Source organism: Sitophilus oryzae, unplaced genomic scaffold (genome assembly GCF_002938485.1).
Source record: "Sitophilus oryzae breed Bouriz unplaced genomic scaffold, Soryzae_2.0 scaffold_1693_pilon_pilon, whole genome shotgun sequence".
NCBI lineage: Eukaryota > Metazoa > Arthropoda > Insecta > Coleoptera > Curculionidae > Sitophilus > Sitophilus oryzae.
This window is the reverse complement of record NW_022146383.1, coordinates 965512-984856: the sequence shown is the minus strand read 5'-3', so window position 1 is coordinate 984856 and position 19345 is coordinate 965512. Positions and strand designations below refer to the sequence as shown.

The 19345-nt window shown below is 32.4% G+C and overlaps 1 protein-coding gene across 1 annotated transcript in view; it reads right to left on the bottom strand.

Annotated features, from left to right (window-relative positions):
* The window catches only part of LOC115881031 (protein bicaudal C), a 29248-nt gene extending 9977 nt beyond the window's left edge, over positions 1-19271 (bottom strand). Inside the window, exons 1-9 of the mRNA XM_030898387.1 lie at positions 18807-19271; positions 15184-15297; positions 9966-10045; positions 9686-9898; positions 6028-6258; positions 3059-3340; positions 2701-2812; positions 2334-2640; positions 1195-1394 (exon numbers count right to left, since the gene is read on the bottom strand). Of these exons, the coding sequence (XP_030754247.1) occupies positions 1195-1394; positions 2334-2640; positions 2701-2812; positions 3059-3340; positions 6028-6258; positions 9686-9898; positions 9966-10045; positions 15184-15297; positions 18807-19041 (1774 nt within the window). The 5' untranslated portion in view covers positions 19042-19271. The remainder of the gene's footprint in view (positions 1-1194; positions 1395-2333; positions 2641-2700; positions 2813-3058; positions 3341-6027; positions 6259-9685; positions 9899-9965; positions 10046-15183; positions 15298-18806) is intronic.
* Positions 19272-19345: the final 74 nt, after the last annotated feature.

The window sequence follows — 19345 nt, the reverse complement described above, 5'->3', positions numbered from 1 at the left end:
ATTTGATAGACAATTAAATTGTGCATCTGATTCTCCTAAAATATACAGGGTATTCTATTTAAATTAAAGAAGTTATTGGCGTTTGAAGCTAGAAATTATTTAAAATAAATTTTTAGACACTCTGTATAAGGTAGTAAAGTTTTTATTATTGCAATACAATAACTGATCAATAAATAAATTTCAGTAAATATTTAGTATTAAAAACTTTGATATCCTCGGAGAAATGAAGCCTTAAAATTTATACTGCAATTTCACAAAATTGAAGATATTTCAAAAACGGTAAGGTTTAAGTGTAATAAACGTTAATCAAATTTACCTTTATTTTAATCGTAGAAACTAAAAATGTAATAATATATAGGGTGTTCCATTTAAAAAATACAACTTTGATATTTTTTATTTATTTAGGACACTCTGTATCTTGTAAAAATATTTTTAAATTGTAGCTCTAATAGTCCTTCAACGAACCCAAAACTTACAATTTGTAAAAATCTAGCCGTTTAGCTACAATACTCCGTGTCGTATGTGGTGAACAACCCTGTATATGGGAAATCTGCCCCCGCGGCTTTTTTTGACTCGCACCCAAGGGATCCATTTGGTGTCGAATCAAAATAATACACCTAAATTTTTACCTCTTTAACGGTTTTCGAGATTTTCAAAAAAACTGTTTTTTCAATTTTATTTTTATTTGTATAGTAAAATTCAAAATTAATTAATGATGATTTTTTTTCTAATTCTTGGAAGTCCAAGACATGAAAAAATAATATGATTATGATTCTTAAACGAAAAGCCGATTTTTAGCGGAGAAAAGAAAATTAAAATCTTAATTTTTTTAACCTTATTGAAATATTTCACTCACTACAAAATTGTCAGAAAATGTCTTTTATACTTCTTCACACTCAGGAATTTTTTAGAACTTTTTGAAGTGGTGGAACAATATGAAAAAAATTAATAACTTTTAAGTTTTTTTTCTAAAATCATCATTAATTAATTTTGAATTTTACTGTAAAAATAAAAATAAAATTGAACAAAGAGTTTTTTTGAAAATCTCAAAAACCGTTTGAGTTAAAGAGCTAAAAATTTAGGTGAATTGTTTTGATTCGACTAATTTATTTATTAGTACAGAACAGATAGCGTAAACAATGAAGAATAGCAGCAAAAAAGGTGACTTAAAATAAGTATACTCTTTTTACTTACCGTTGGTGGTACTGCTATGACTATACTGAGTATGCGCAGGAGATTCAGGATAGTTCCTGTAACAATTGGGCGATACAGGCTGGACAGGACTATTTTTTGCGCTGGATATAGTTGACAGTGAACTGGCGCTACAAGAACTACTGTTGGCGTTGAGCATTTCCTGATTTTGGTCCATTACATTTGGGGTTGCTGACTGGTACCTGTCGAACAACGTATTATTTTTGTTTAAGAGAGGCTGGTCTTAGTCTTGAGGTCTTGGTCTTGGATAAAAAGCAAGACCAAGACCAATACCGACCAGTGCAAAACATTTGTTGTCTTTATTTTTTTACGTTTTTTTTACATCTAATTTTTCATAAATAATAATTAAAAAAAAAGAACAAGTGCATACAGGGTGGTCTGAAACTAGCAGTAGGAATAAGTAAAAAAGTTCGTATAAATGCATGTCCTAAAATGCTTAGTTTCGGAGATACAGGGTGTAGAAGATTCACTTTTATTTCGATTTTTTTCCAAATAATTTCTGAAGTAACGTCAATATTTGGATGAAAATTGGTGTCTGGTGGTTTTTTGACATGCGAAATTTAATTTTAATGTCAAATTTTTTAACTGGTTTGAAGAGTAATAACTTTTTTGTCCGTACCTGTATAAAACTATTGAGTAAAAATATATATTTACGACGTTTTTTACGTAAAAAAAGGTCTTTTGGTACGTTTCGCTACGAGTAATGGTTCTCGAGATATTTGGAATCCAAATTCTCAATATCTGTCATCATTGACATAAATTAAACATCTTGACTAAATAGTTATTAAACTGAAGTCATAAATTTGAACTGTTTTTAAGACAAAAGTTCAACAGAAACTGTTTTATCATCGTTTTTCGAAGAAAAATTTATTATTACTGTCATTATGTCAGTCAAATAACTATCTACTCAGCATGTTTATTTTTTGTCAATAATGACATGTATTATTGACTATTTCCATCCTAAATATCTTGAGAACGGTTACTCGTAGCGATTTTTCATAAGACACATTTTAGAACTTTTTGAAGTATTTTTATCTGCAGAATATGCTGCCGAAGTTTCCGGAACACAGTTCGGACCACCCTGTGTAATAATTAATTAAAAAAAAAGGCAATAAACTTACCCACTGCTGTTAGAATTATGCTGTACCATGCTCATGCTAGGGAAAAAATGCTGTTGCTGTGTCATACCAACAAAGGGTGGTGCATGAGTTTGCTGATTCACTGTTGGTGAAGGGAAATACCAACTTGGTGAAGAAACCAGAGGACTCAGCAAGGGAGACATGGCTGGAACTGCATTGGTCGAGGCTAGTACTTCGTTAGGTTGTGTCAAAACTGCCAAATTTGGCATGTGGTACGAGGCTGGAACGTCAGCTCTGGTGGTGATGTAGTCCACACCCAAAATCAAGTTCCTGGCTTTGTAGATATTAGCTAGAAGGAAAAAAAGGATAAAATAAAATGCCTCGTAGAATAAAGTAAGTGTTAACTTACTGGCAAGTCGTTCAATTCCTTTGATCACACAAGCTTTTGTTGTCTTGTTAGCTTTAGGTCTAATGTTGATCACAACATCGCAAGTAGACTGGATTTCGCTGATCTGTTCAGGCTACAATCAAGAAAAAAGTAAAAAAATAATATGAGCACTAGGGTGGATCAAAAAAATCGACTGTTTTTTTCAAACAGGTTGGTAGACACCTCAAAAAACTTCCCTCCAAGTATGAGCTCTTTAAGTTTTAATCTTATAACTCTTTAACAAAAAATGATTATGATACGTGCAAAATGGTCTATTTTTATGAACCACAAAAAAAATATACTATATCATTTTTGATAACAAACATATATGAACCCTTACTTTCACTCTTAAACCTGTCACGTCATCAGGCAAGTCAAAGATGATGATCAATGGCAAGCTGCCCATCAGCAATTGCCTGGCCTTGTACACGTTGTGGATATTTCCAGTTATAGTCACATTACTTTTCTTCAAAGTAGGTATGTTCGGGTCCTGAGCATCGGGAAACATGATCTGACAGCTGGTGTACTGCATGATGGTCTTCAAGTTGGTGTGGTTCTTGGCCAGGACGATTTGGTGATGATGGGGCGAGATTTCCATCGACATCTGTACTGGGATTTGGCTCTGAAACATCAAATCTTTGGTATCTAACAATAAATAAATAAATACATGCCTTTATTGTCCAAAAATTTTTACAATTTGTAGACAAAGGTAAAGTAAACAAACAAAAGAGAATACAAAAGAAGTATACAAATCACATTGTCAGTCTTATTATTTAAAATAAACATTTATAAATTTGTTACAATGTCAAATAATAAAAAAATAAAAATAAGATTCAAAAATATTTAGTAAGTTTATAGTAAACATAGTAATAGCAAATCAACCAGTGTTTGCAAGATCAAATTCGATTATCAAAATATAAGTCATTTACGGCGTAGAAAGCCTTGTCTAGTAAATAAGATTTCAATGCTTTGCGAAATAAAGAAAATGATGTTATGGATTTGATTTCAAATGGCAGGTGATTGTGCATTTTTTTCGAGTTGTATAATATTGAACTTTTAACTAACTCTGAGCGTAGGGTAGGTAGATAAAGATCTTGCTCCGCGTTCCTGAGTGGATAAGTGTGAGATGGCCTTTCTTGAGAAGCTGATACATGCTTACGTGTTAGGCAAACGGATTCAAATATAAATAAGGAAGGAAGAGTTAATATCTTTAATTTTTTTAAAAAATCCTGGCAATGAGTTCTGCTGTTTAGTCCCAGTGAATATCGAACAGCTCTCTCTTCTGGAGCTTGAAAATGTGAAGTCAAATTGAGTCGCACAACACGTACCCCAGAATGGAATCGGCATAATTTGAGGGGCGACTCAAAAGTGCATAATAAACAGCTTCTAGCCACTAACAAGTTAAGCTCATAGAAACAAACCTTAATGCAAAACAGGCAGAGCTCAATTTTTCGACAAAGCTTCAAATATGTATGTCCCATTTCAGATATAAATAAGGAAGGAAGAGTTTTACTCAGCGACAGATTTTACGACGTCAATGGTGGTGTTGTTAAGTACAAAAGACTGCAACGAGTTTTTATACGACAAAGCTTTAGTTTTAGAAATGTTGAGACTCAGGAGGTTCGAATCGCACCAAGATTTAATGGTGATTAAGTCATTTGATATAATCCTATGAAGTACGTCCTTGTTGCTCCAAGTGAAGCTAGTGTCGTCCGCAAAAGGACATATTTTACCATTGATGTTTATGTTAGCAATGTCGTTAATAAAAAGAAGAAACAAAATAGGGCCTAGTACTGATCCTTGTGGTACTCCACATTCTATTGGCTTGCTAGAAGACAACGTGGTATCCACCCTCACAAGTTGACTTCTGTTGCTCAGATATGACTTAAACCATTCGAGAAATGTTCTCCTGAACCCATAGTGCTGCAGTTTATTAATTAGGATCTTATATGATTTACGCAGTCGAACGCCTTGGAAAAATCACAGAAAATTGTTGCTGTAGAAGGATGGTTGTTTAGGCTGGAGTAAACTTTATTAAGGAGGGAAAACATAGCGTCATTTGTGGACTTGTTGCTTAGAAATCCAAATTGATGTTCAGTAAGTATTTTGTACTTAAACGGAAAAGATACCAGCCTTCTTTTAACCAACCTTTCTATGATCTTAGATAGCGTTGGAAGAAGTGCAATTGGGCGATAGTTAGAAGCTTGATCTTTGTCTCCTTCTTTGTGCAGAGGAATGATTATTGCCGTCTTAAGACATTTTGGAAAAATACCATTTTGGAACGACATGTTTATTAAAGTTGTTAGGTGATTCAGAGTGCTTTCTGGCAGATTCGAAAACATTTTTAAAGTTAGCCCGTCGGTCCCAGAAGAGGATTTATTTTTGATGGTATTAATTGTACTGCGAAGCTCTTCTAAAACTACGGGCGAAAAAAAGAAACTGTGTAAGTTTGTGAATCATGAGAAGGACATATGGTATTAGTTAAATTTTTCGCTACATTTACAAAGTAATCGTTAAGGTTCTCAGGTGAGGTAGAGATATCGCTAGACGAAGAAGCTTTTTTTCTCAAATCGTTCACAATAGACCATGTTTCTTTAGCAACATTACCAGAATTGGCTATTCTCCTATTATAATAAAGGTCCTTAGCGGCTTTTATAGTCTTATGATAAATTTTTCTGTATAGTTTGACGTAATTGTGGAAGAAGAGACTGTCTGAGAATTTTTTAATTGAGATAATGAACGCATGTTTTTAGAAGATATGCGTAGACCTTTAGTGGTCCAAGGTTTATTATGCTTATTTTTGATAGGCCTAAGAGGAAAGGATTTGAACGCTAGATTGGTTAATGTTTTTACGAAAATAGAAAATTCGGTGTCGACATCATAAGAGCGAGTATCCCAGTTGGTTGTTTTACAGAAGTGACTGAATTTTTGAGCATTTTTTTCTGAAAAAAATACGGCATAATTTACGAGGGGCGTTCTTGATTTTGGAATTTATCGAAAATTTAGTTAAAACTGCTTCATGATCAGAGAGACCCGAGCTAAAGACGTTGCAGGCGATGGAGTTAGGATCAAAAGATGACACGTAGTCTATAGTACTAGAACTGGTTTTGGATATATGCCTACATGCATGGCTATTCCAAAAGAATCAAAAATGGACTGAAGAAACTCCTGAGCTAAGAAACTCCTATGTTATTTTTTAAAATAGTGCAGAATTGGCGAAGGCCGGATCCGCAGGCCGAATCTTCTGGTGTATTGAGGGCTAACATATGGGGCTAATGAGTATTAAAGGCCTCTCAACAGAATACTTACAGCAAGATTGTCACACATGTATTCCATGAGCAGCAAGGTGGCATGTTTGACTTGGCATACCTCCCACTCCAGACCTTTTACCAAGACCAGAGTAGCGTGCAATTTGGGTCTAGTTTTGAACATAACCTGTACCCTGTACTGTTCCTGGATCTTGGTGACGTAAGGTGAGTTTACGTCCACGTTCTTTGACATTATTGGCAGTTCGAAGCCAAAAATCAGAGGGATCAGTTCCTGCACAATAAAATCAAAATATACTCAGTTGCAAAAGAAAACGCAACGGAGAAGGTTTTGGTCAAATTTGAAGTTTTATTTTTTTGTTATTTTTAGCTCTATTTTCATAAATTTGTTAGCAAACTCTATACAGGGTGGCCCATCGAAAAACGTTCCGCAAGGCATAACGGCAATTTTGTTTGTGAGGGAGACAACTTTTGCCCCAAAAATTATTGCAAAATCTTCAACCCTCTAAGCGGGGGTGTCATCCCCCAGCCCTTAATGGGAAGGGGAGTCAAGTGGCGCCTCAATGAAAAGAGCTTTCTGTTCTCTATATTTCCCCGTTTCGTTTTTGAAAATCGGTCGAATAATTGAAAAAATATGAAGGATTGAAATTTGAAAAGTTTATTTAAACATTTATCAGAGCAAGGATAAGTTCCTTCGACCACTTGAACGCCACCAATGAACGCTATCCTGACAAACACCTTTATGGCAAAATTATTCGCGAAACTGTTCCATAATGAATAAAAAGAGGCAAAAAAATCCTGTAGTAAATGAAGCTATGGAGATATTCGTATTGGGCCAAGTTTCCATGGAGAGTACGCTGAGTACAAGAAAATTAGCCAATGAGACCGGCGTGAATCGTACGCCAATCGTACGTCGTAAGTGTCCCACAGTGGGCAAAAATCCAGAAGTATGTTGCAAAAATTCTTTTATTGTACGATTTCATTCAAATTTGGTAAAAACATTCTATGCCAGTAGCCCATGAACCCAGTTAGTTTTGGCTGACTTGAGATTGGCTGGGGGTGGTGGGGGGGATTCATAAAATGGAAAAATCATCTTTTGACTAATACAGCTACCAAAATGCGGTAAGAATATTTTACATTTCACTAAATTTTACGATTTTTGGCAGAGCCAAGATGAAACAGACAAATATTGAGCAATTATTACTCCTCCGGCATATACAGGGTTTGTTAGGTTAGGTATATATATTGACATCCTCTGTATCTTTTTTATTCGACGTTTTCGAAAAAAGTGTCTTGAATAAAAATTGAATGGTCTGGAATACATTTTTCAAAACAGTCTTCTTTGCATATACCGGGTGCCTTAGAAATCCTGTGCGTGGCCCAACTTTCTTATTTAAAATTAGTACCCAATTTTTTATTTATATTTTTGATTTTCTCCTAAAAATCCTAACTACTTTTATGTAGCATATCCTATACCTAATTTGAAATAAGATAGTTGAACCACGCCCAGATTTTTTGAAGCACTTTGGATATGCGAAATAGACTTTTTTGGCAAATTTATTCAAAACCACTTTCATTTGAGACAGTTTTCGGAAACGTCAAATAAAAAGATAAAGGGTGTCAATGTATAAAAGAAAACCCTAAGTATACTAATCCAGTCGAACTTTTATTCAAGATTGTTTGTCATTTGAATAAGTTGGGTCTCTAATAATACCAGACAATATGTGAACAATATTTTATTATTATATTTTAAATAAGTAACAATATTCTGAGAATTAAACAATGACGATTTAGAAAATAACAGAACTTATACCTATTAAAAATATCTAAATTTTATTTTACCACCTACTATTTACTGATATTTTGTTTTATAACAGCTGGAAGCAATGGTCACGAAGTGCATATTTTTAAATCTGAAAGAAAAATCCATTTCATTTAATTTAAAAATTAGGTACTGTCAAAATTTGTCAATTTGTCAAAAAATGTTATTTGACATTTATGACATATCTCTTCGGAAATCTTGAGAAAAATTACGTAACTTTATATTTCAAGTTCTTCTCTAGCTACTATAACAATTAATTTATGAGAAGTATCCACATAAAGGATCTTACTATACACATACGCATGGGAGACATACGCTTCCAATAAGTTTAAAGTTGCGATTTTTGCGATTGTTTTGACTTAACTTTTCTAAGATAGAATATATGCCACTATCAAAAAAACCTTAAATGATTATGTTCTACTTTGACCTTTACCTAGTTTTTTATCCAAAAAATCAAAATAAAAGATCCTTTTTACTTACCTTGACATTAAATTTACCGCAACCGGGAATCTACGTAAAACACATTATGACAATTTCACAATAATTATTGACAGCAAGCTAAGGTCGTCCGATTCAATTGTTATAATACTGTGTCACTTGAATGCAACGCCTACTATTTAAAAAATTGTAGAAAAAAGGCAGTTATTGGACACAAATTAACTGAAAATGTAGGTTTTGCGCAAAGTTCGTTTTACAGCCCGTCGTAAGAGACTCCGAATAAGGTTTTTTGTTAGTTTTATGTGGTTTCCTCTTAACTAATATCTTTCCAATCTAATGTTATTGCCATAAATGCTAACTGTGGATGTTATTTTTTGCAACTTGGTTTGGACATATTGCCTACTGTGTGTCCAAAGGATATTAAAAAAACACAAGTTCCACCCGTACAAAATTCAGTTGGTACAAGAACTTAACGAACACGATTTTGATTGTCGCTTGCAATTTTGTGAAACTATGAGTTACCGAGTGGCGAATGATAATAATTTCCTATTTAATGTGTGTTTTTCGGATGAGTTTCTTTTTAAACGATGTAGTTAATCGGCTCAACTGTCGGTACTGGGTTGAGGACAATTCCAGGGTTTATCACGAGGTGCACACACAAAACCCTCAGAAATTGAACCTGTGGGGTGGTATTTTTGGAAATCCTATTGTAGGTCAGTTTAACGATATTGAGAAGAACTTCGACGCACAAGTCACAGAACAGCTATCTAGCAACTACCGCACATGATTGTTCAACCTTATGGCAAATGAAAAAAAGCGTAAACATCTAGAAATAATAAGAAAAAAACAGCAAATTGGTCGAAGGAATGTATCCTTATCATTTACTCTGATAAATGTTTAAATAAACTTTTCAAATTTCAATCCTTCATATTTTCTCAATGGCTCGACCGATTTTCAAAAACGAAGCGGGAAAGTATAGAGAATAGAAAGCCCTTTTCAATGCGGTACCACTTGATCCCCCTTCCCATTTGAAAAAAAATGGGGGATGACACCACCGCTTAGAGGGTTAAAGATTTTGCAATCATTTTTGAGGCAAAAATTGTCCCCCTCACAAACAAAATTGACGCGTTTTTGGATTTTTCGAAAAAAAATACCCTGGCCGTTATGCCTTGCGGAACGTTTTCGATGAGCCACCCTGTATAATTATATCAACTTTAATTTGCAAACTCAGTTTTTTATAAACTTTAGTATTTGGCATATTATAACCGTTCGAAAGAAATTATTGCACAGAGTGTTTTAAAGTTAACGGATAAGGATAAAAACAAACCCTCGATTTGACGAATTAAAGTGATATTCAAATCCTTTAATTTAATAGCTGTTAATAAGAAGTAGCACATCAAATATGCGCACATAGTAGACACATCATTTTTTCTGGTCTTACCCTAACTCTAGATCTAGCTCTTTCGACGCCATCCAAATCTCCAGATATAGACACCTGGTTGCTTTTTTCATTAGGATTTGATCTGTTTGAGTCTGGAAAGTGGACGTGACACCTGGTTTCTTCCATGACACGCTTGATACTCAGTCCACCTTTGCCAATAATATGGGAATGGTCGGTATAGCTCACGTCCATTTTCATTGTCACTCTGTTGCACTGTAGGAATCGATAAAATAATGATACTACAATGATATTACAGTGTAATAATAAAATAAAGCTTTACCCTTGTATTCAGAACGCTCAGTATTCTCTCTTTGGCCATTTGAACATCATCAGCTCTACCGGCAATTCTGACATGTGGATCTAAAACAACAATAACTCCAAAATATGTTTTAACTATTCATATTAGGGTGGGTTAAAAAATCGACTATTTTTTTTCACTTTATACTCTGAAAAAAAGATTGGTAGACACCTCAAAAAAATTCTCTTCAAGTATGAGTTTTTAATTTTAATAAGAAGGTCCCCGCCTTTCAATTTTCTATTTTTTCCTTATTATTAGACAGAAAAATTTATATCTCGGTATCTACTATTTGGAAAAAATATCTCCTTTCATATGTTTGTAGGAAATTGAATTCTCTACAAAAAAGGTATCTTACAATTTTTTTGTAAACCTCACCGTTCGAAAGTTATTAAAGGTTGAAGTTTGATGATTTTAAGGCAGATTTTTTTTCTTATGAATTTTATAGCTCGTTAACAAAAAATCATTATGCTACCACAGATTATACAGATTATAATCTTTGTTTTTTCTTTATTGTTTTTCGTGGTTCCAATTTTCGGAATCGGGCACTAGTTAGGTGACTAGTTTGCGCACATAGCACGCCCACTTATGGCCTCTAAAATTGTGCACAGCGCCTGACCGGCACAGTTATTAGAGAGATATCGGAAAACCGAATAGCGTCATGCAGTATTTACGCGTACCTTATCATGGTTACGATATGCGCGAGTCAATTTTTAACGCAACAGCCGCTAATAACGTTACCGCCTGACGTAATTTGCGGATCAATTACACCAAGCGCTCTTTCTAAATAACCTCTGATAACGTTTAAAAATTGCTTAAATGGGCATGTGCGGGTATTTGACAACCGGAGCCGGCGGGCGAAATCTTTTATTTTATGTTATGTTTGAATTGTTTTGAATTATTGCTTTAGTTTTATTAGGTAATTTGATATTTAAGTAGCTGGGATTAGTTTTAATTAAATAAATATGGTCCAAAATATGGACTCCACCTCTTCCAATACTAAAGAACCTATAAAGAGTCTTAGGTTTACAGCAGATGACGACTTATTCCTTCTAAGAGAATTTGTTGCTTGTTGCCCTAAACCCACTGGCAGACAATTGAACAATAAAGCACTGGAAATAAGCAATTTAGCCCTTTAGTTTTAAAATACCTAGTAAACAAAACAATTTCTAAGTTTTAAATTCAAAGTTAGGTTAAGTTTAAATAGCGGACGCCACGCGATCAGAATTCTTTCCGATCCGATAACTATAAATGAAGAGAGTTAATACCACCTCACGTAAAGGAAATAACACCTGGCATTATTAACGTCCATGCACGCTATTCGGTTTAGCGATATCTCTCTATTACGCTGTTTATTGTTATTTTACGCGAGTTTATTTTTGCGCACAGGAAATTTGTCTCGTTTGCACATCGTCAACTTTCGTACCACGAATTAGGGACAAGATTTTTATCTGTATACTTATAGGATACCTAATCTGTGATGCTACGAGCAATTTATGGTTTTGTAGGAAATTTACGGCTCTACAAAAATGGTTTCTTATGATTAGTCGATTAAATTAACCGTTTATCCAAAATATCTGGGGATTACTCTGGACCGTACACTCTCATTTCGAGAACACCTAGAAAATGTTGCTGGTAAAATCAGAACACGAAACAACATTATACAAAAACTTTGTGGTACTTCTTGGGGTGCAAAAGCAACAACACTTCGAATCTCCGCCCTATTCAGTGTGGCAGAGTATTATGCACCAGTGTGGTTGAATAGCCACCACACAAATCTCGTAGACAGACAGCTGAACAACACCAGTGATTACAGGGACAATCAGATGCACACCTAGTTACTGGCTTTCAGTTCTGAGTAACATCCTACCTCCAAATCTACGCAGAAACGAGGCTCTTCTTAGAGAATTTGATAAAATAATAGCTACCCCAAGGCTACCGGTTCATGAAACACTTCCTGCTTTACAGGTGAATAGACTTAAGTCGAGGAATCCACCTTTGCGAACAGCTAAACAACTAAAAAGCAGTAACTACAATTCTCGGGAACAGTGGCTTCAGTTATGGAGAGAAATGGCCGATGCTCGCCTATACTCCTGGTTCGAAAATAACTATTGCCAGACACCGGGTACCGATCTAAACCGGAAAACATGGTCAACTTTGAATAGGATACGCTCTGACCATGGAAGATGTGCGGATTCCCTTTATAAGTGGGAAAATACTTTCCCCAGAATGTGATTGCGGATCCTCTCACCAAACCATCCATCACATAACTAGAGTGTGCAACCTACGCGCTTATGGTGAAGACTGGAGGGACTTTCTGGAGGCTTCTCCATCAGCTTTGGAACGGATAGGGCATCTAGATGTTAATATATGTATAGTGTTCGTACATACGTTTTTTATGTTGTCTTTTTATCATATACTTGTTTTTTTTATATTTACATTGTAATGTTTTCATTTACATTGTAGTTTATTTTATGTCTATGTTTAAGTGTCTGGTTTTCTTGCATGTATGTCATACGATAAATAAATAAACCGTTTAAAAGATATTCATCGTCAAACTTCAACGCATAATAATTTTAACAGTTTTTGATTAATAATTCGAACAATTCCAATTTATTTTATGAGTTTCGGAAAAATTTGTACAAATTTAAGTTCCTATAAACAAAGAAATGCTTTAAACTTTTTTTCTAGGTTTTTTAGTTCTAAACATGTTTGGGTACATTGGAATAAAAAATGATTGCATTTTTTCTAACTTAGAGACAATGATTCATTAAATTTCAAGTAAATAACGACTAAAAGAACTAAAAAAAAATTTAAAACATTTATTTGTTCATAGAAACTCAAATTTATACAAATCTTCCCGAAACTTATAAAATAAATTGGAATTGTTCGCATTATTAGTCAAAAACTGTTAAAATTATTGTGCATTGAAGTTTGACTATGAATATCTTTTAAACGGTTAATTCAAGCGACTAATTATAAGAAACCATTTTTGTAGAGCTGTGAATTTTTTACAAAACCATGAGTGCGCGTATTATAATGATTTTTTGTTAACAAGTTAGAACATTCATAAGAAAAAAGAAAACTTCCTTAAAATAAGCAAACTTCAACCTTTAATAACTTTCGAACGGTGAGATTTACAAAAAAAATATAAGAGACCTCTTTTGTAAAGAATTTAATTTCCTACAAACATATAGAAAGAGATATTTTTTCGAAATAGTAGATGCCGAGATATGAATTTTTCTTTCTAATAATACGGAAATATAGAAAACTAAGTGGCGAAAGACCTTCCTATTAAAATTAAGAGCTCATACTTGGAGAGAATTTTTTTGAGATGTCCACCAACCTTTTTTTTTAGAGTATAAAAGTATAAAGTGAAAAAAAATAGTCATTTTTTTTGACCCACCCTAATTCATATATTCCCTGCCAAACGAGTACATTAACTTTCAAGAAGGTATTTTACAGTTAAAAATATCAAATATACATAAAACGTTACAGGAACAACACAGTACAACGAACACAGTATTTGTCTTATACATATACATATGAATATAACAATAAAAAATTGAACAAACATTTGGGACACCCAGTATGATAACAAAAAGTTATAAATTAATTAACAATACTTTTATAACGTAGTGTATATCCAGTGTTTTGTCTTTATTTATATGACAAGTGTACTTATATCTCAAGAAACAAATAGCATGCCTACAGGGAATATACCGTATGATAGAAAAAAACGGCGTCAAGTTGGCTTGGAAATAACGATCGATGACATTTCCCATATAATGTTACATCTAAAATGACAGCGATCTTTATTCCCAAGCCAACACTGACGCCGTTTTTTTTTTTCGAACGTACGGTATTTTGTTAATATTCTACACCGTTTTTTTTTTTCTTTAATAGGTACAAATATGCGATGCAATAAAATCAAACACAAGTTTGTATTTATATTTTAACACATGTATGTCGGCTTCGTAAATATGCCATTTTTGATTTTAAATATACCAGAAAATAGACAGGGTGTCAAAAATAAAAAAAAATAGCTCAAGCTTTCTATAGAAATGCATATGAAGACTACACGGGAAAAACGGACTAAGTCCAAAAAATGAAAATTGAGATGTCACTGACATCGTATACCCATCAAGTGTCCGTTCCAAAATAGGAATAATGCAACGCTGAAATAATAATCTAAGTCCACTAAAATCAGCGGTTAAAATATTAATACTTTGGAAAAGCGATCTAAGTCCACGTGAATTCACGGAAGACCGATCCAAGTCCATATTTCATGTTTGTAAACATATCAACGCATACAAAACGAATAAACATAGCTATATATTCAGCACCACAACAACTTTATGCTGACCTAATTCCTTTGCCCAAACTCAAGTATGAGCAGTTACAATCTTTGAAAAAGTTCGTAGATGAATCTCTGGAAGACTACTACACAAATTTGCCTTGGGCGTCAAACAATGCTCATCTAAACGATGCAGATATGGTGAGTAATATCAATTAAACTATATTGCTTTACTAGTTTTAAATTCAAAGAAATTAAATTCTGGAAATGTTCTGCTGGAACCATAAGGAGACTGTCTAGTAGTGTAGTTTCGTTTTATCAGAAATAAATCGCCATTCCTAAGTAAAAAATAATCTAATGCTAATAATATTAATAAAAAAATGATGAAAAAAATAAGAAATAAATAAAAAAATATTTAGAAAATATAATAACAACAACACAATAAAGCACCACCAAATAAAAATGAGAATAAAAACATATTTTTCTCTTTATTCCAGCACGAGTAATTCTCGGAGTAACCACATACAGAATTATTCCATATGGACTTGGATCACTTTTCCATTGAACCAAGCGAATACGACTTTTATTTTATCTAACAAATTTGCTACAAATTATTGTTCTTTATTTTGTCTCTTAATTAGTTAATGTCTAGACATATAACTATTGATAAAAACTTCTTACGATTCGCTACATTTTATTATTTCTTTTCCTTTAGTCTTTAAAGTTTCAAATTCATTTATCTCAAAAGTAAGAAAGTGTGACTTAGATCGTTTTTCCCCTGTAGTCTTCATATAATTTTCTGTTTGCAACATGAGTAATGAATGAGACACCCGGTATATTATTTTGTATCTAATTTTATTATATCGTTTTGTACGTATTGTACCAATTATACCCTTTTAGAGGTACCTTTTTTCGATTTGGCGCCTATTTTTAATTTATTGGGCCATGTTATGATCGTGTCCGTGTCTTCCATGACTTTTGCAAAAAATACGTCAGCAGGAAAAAGTGCCTCATTATCGCCTTAAAAATACGTTAAATTTAGTGCCTGATTTAAAAAAAATTAGCACCTTGTATAGTTTCCTGCCATATACAAATTAGCCAAATATCTATATATAGTCTGTAAAACGAATAACTTTGAATTTGACAGTTCCCGCGGGCTTTTCTAGTGTTAATTTTATTAGGTTAGCAACTTGCGGCCATGCTGACGCAATGCCGTCGCTAATAGAACAGCCTCGGAGTGAGATTTATGACGTCACGCTAGTTAGATACCACAGATTTATAAATATGTTGTAGAATACTTAATATATGTGTACGAAAACATAATTATTCCTCGTATTTTTAATTTGTATTTTAAAAATGATATAGTTTACATGAAATATACATAATATACAGTTAATAAATACAATACATATACCTATTTATAGTAATAAATACTTTGCCAGATAAACTATGAACCATACAAAAGCAGCAAATGCTTTACAATATGGCTGAAATCGTACTCCATAGTCAAAGTAGATAGTTTTTGTGTTAAGAATAATAATTTAAAAAATATGTGGTCATCTTTTGACAAGTTTATATTAGTTTATTAATTGCAGTAAACATTATAATATATAAATAAATTTTGTTAATGCAAATAATAATATATCAGTATTATATAACTTACTATTCACTACTGTAATCACTATTTATAGATATTGAATGTTTTTTGTTAAATTAGATCGATTTTCAAACCCCAAAATTTAAAATATATTTTACATTTTACCCATTATCTTATGTACTGCCTATTCATTATTTGTATATTTAAAAACATTTGCTGCATTTGTATAGTTCATAGTTTTATTTGCCAAAATATTTATTACTATAAATAGGTATATATTATATTGTATTTATTAACTGTATATTATGTATATTTCATGTAAACTATGTACTATGTATACTCTGTATATAAAACATCATTTTTAAAATACGAACCAAAAATACGAGGAATAATTATGTTTTCCATGTATTCTACAACAAATTTATTAATCCGTAGTATCTAACTAGCGTGACGTCATAAATCTCGCTTCGTGGCTGTTCTATTAGAGACGGCATTGGTCTAATATTTAGAAATGTCAAAAGCTGATGACATTTTACTTTTGTCAATTATGACATTTCGTGTTGATTTTTGCAAGAAGAGGAAGAACTGTCACTTGTTTTATTATTTTCCTTTTCTATTTCATGAAAGTAAAAAGAGTTACCTATCTGATTCGTTCAGGCACTCATTTTACAGAATATCAGTAACTTTTTTGATAGAGGGATTTTATATTTCCTATGTTGGTAAAAAATAACGGTCAAAATTCAAAGTTATTCATTTTATAGACTATAGTATGTTAATCATGGTATATGTCTCTGTATCTCAGCAAATTGCTATTAAAACTAGTAAAAAAGTAAGTATGTTATTTGGTATGTAAAGAGATAGTAAAAATGTAAAGTTTACTAAAGAGAATTATTTTCAAAATATACCAAAAAAATATTTAAAAACTTTTTTCTCACATCTACTACCGAATTTTTTTAAGCTCCCCTGTATACCAAACAACCTACCTAAATTATTAAGAGAAAATAAAGTTTTAAGAAACTAGAAATCAACTTTTTTCTCATATACAGTATGTTCCCGGATTGTCTTTACAATTTACAAGAGCAGTAACTTTTTTAATATTGACATTTTAAGAAAAATGCATTCTTCATAAAAAATGTTTGCTACTAAAATATCATAGCTAAAGCTAAAATATAGTTGAATTTTTTCCTCATTCCTGAAAATCAAGAAAGGTTTCTATGGTAATATAATTTTACCAAAAAAATATTTAAAAAGTTTTTTCTCACATCTACTACCGAATTTTTTAAGCTCCCCTGTATACCAAACAACCTACCTAAATTATTAAGAGAAAATAAAGTTTTAAGAAACTAGAAATCAACTTTTTTCTCATATACAGTATGTTCCCGGATTGTCTTTACAATTTACAAGAGCAGTAACTTTTTTAATATTGACATTTTAAGAAAAATGCATTCTTCATAAAAAATGTTTGCTACTAAAATATCATAGCTAAAGCTAAAATATAGTTGAATTTTTTCCTCATTCCTGAAAATCAAGAAAGGGTTCTATGGTAATATAATTTTAGGAAAAAATTCAACTACATTTTCATGTTTTTTTTTTATTTTCTCAAAAGCGGTATGGAAATTTGGATTAACCATTTTAGAACAAGCAATTTCTTTACGAAGAATGCATTTTTCTCAGAACGTCACATTTCCAGAGACATACTGTATATATCTGAATTAGGAGATTAATTAGAAGAAATTAGGATTGTCAAAAAATAACCATTTTTCTTGTGTCTTTGTATGTTAACTTCTTCTTAAATTTTCTTTCAAAAGAGAAAATATCATCGGCTTTATGACGAAAAGGCGGATCTCGATTTTTGGCGATTTTGAGTTTTCAACGTCATGACATACCCAATGGGTCATATTTTAACATAGCGAATTTGCGCATCTCAATATTGTACCTTTTTCATTTTATATTCGTTTAAAAATTTGCCCCATCTCAAATATTACAATTCTTCGTTACGACGAAGACTTGCCCGAAAAATACAATAATTTTTATCTCATTATCATTGTCAGGCCATTGGCATTGTCATCCCTTGTCAATTTTTGGAAAATTTTATTTATTGTGCCTATCATCCTGCATAAACACGTAGAATGGAAGTTTTATCATTGAACAGGGAAAACAGAAACTGTTAGTCCACAGTTATTTGTATCAAAAAGGCACGAATGAAGAAACATGTTTTGTTTTTGTTTAGCTTGATTTTTATTAAACGGACTTAACCGAATAATTACTAAAAATATATTAGTTAAAAAAATGTATTTTTGTATAAAAAACAATATTATTAAATTGTCAATATTGAAAATTGTCTTTGTTTTCAGTTGATCTAATCCAACGCGAATAAAAGTATTTAAAAATATTTCTTTCTGATTTTTTGGTGATTTTCAGATTTTTTCTGTATGTATGTATTGTATTTTCTTGTATGTAATTCCATAATGTGAATATTGTATTTTTTTTCCTTATTAAGAACACTTTACCATCATTTTTAAATTTATTTTACATGGGCGTATGTATACTATTCGTTCGGAAATAAATTTATTATTATTATAACAAAAAGGCCTATCTCTATTAAACAACCAAAAAGAAATTATTTATTAGAATTTACGCACAATTTATCTTCAGAACGTTTCCTCAATGTCTCCGTTTAAGTGTTAATACAAAAACACTATTAAAAAATTAAAGACTTTACATTTATTGGCCAAATAAAGTAAGTTGTTTTCTTTAATTTGCTCTCCTGAAAAGTAGCAAAAATCGAGATACGCCTTATTTCGTCATAAAGCCGACGAATAAGTTTATATTTCGTATATCTTTGTTCTATTAAGATCGAAATGTAGGTTTTTGAAAAAATAACACGCAAAAACGGATGTAAAATAAATACTGAGATTTTTTGTGACCTTACCTGTGAGCATCTTCTCCAATTTGGTCCTGTCCACCCTGAATCTCTCCTGATGCAAATCAGCCAAGTCGGTCAGCCCCAGCCTGGTCACCAAATCCCTCAAATCTTCCCTGGAATCCCATTTGGAAGTCCACTCAGACGTCACGGTACCGTTTTCTGATACCTCAGACATGGTATCAGAACTTTTGGCAACGTCCATCACGGGTTTAGCAGCGGATAATGGTAAATAACATGCCATCTTCAACTGATTCAATCTAATCTGTTCAAAACCCTACAAATTTCTACCTATATTCCTTACGTAACTTCTTCAAAATCGACGATAAACAATTTTTTGTTCAGTGTTTTCTTCTAAACATTGTTAAAAAAGCCATTTTGAAGAAAAAACATTTTAAAATAAATAGATATAATTAAAACACAAAATTATTAAAATATATAAAATACGTTGTGAATATATAGACGGCTTAAAACTAAATCTGCTGAAGAAGTGTACTGTATGGATTCTATACAAAGTTAATCGTATTTATTTTTTTATATTATATTAT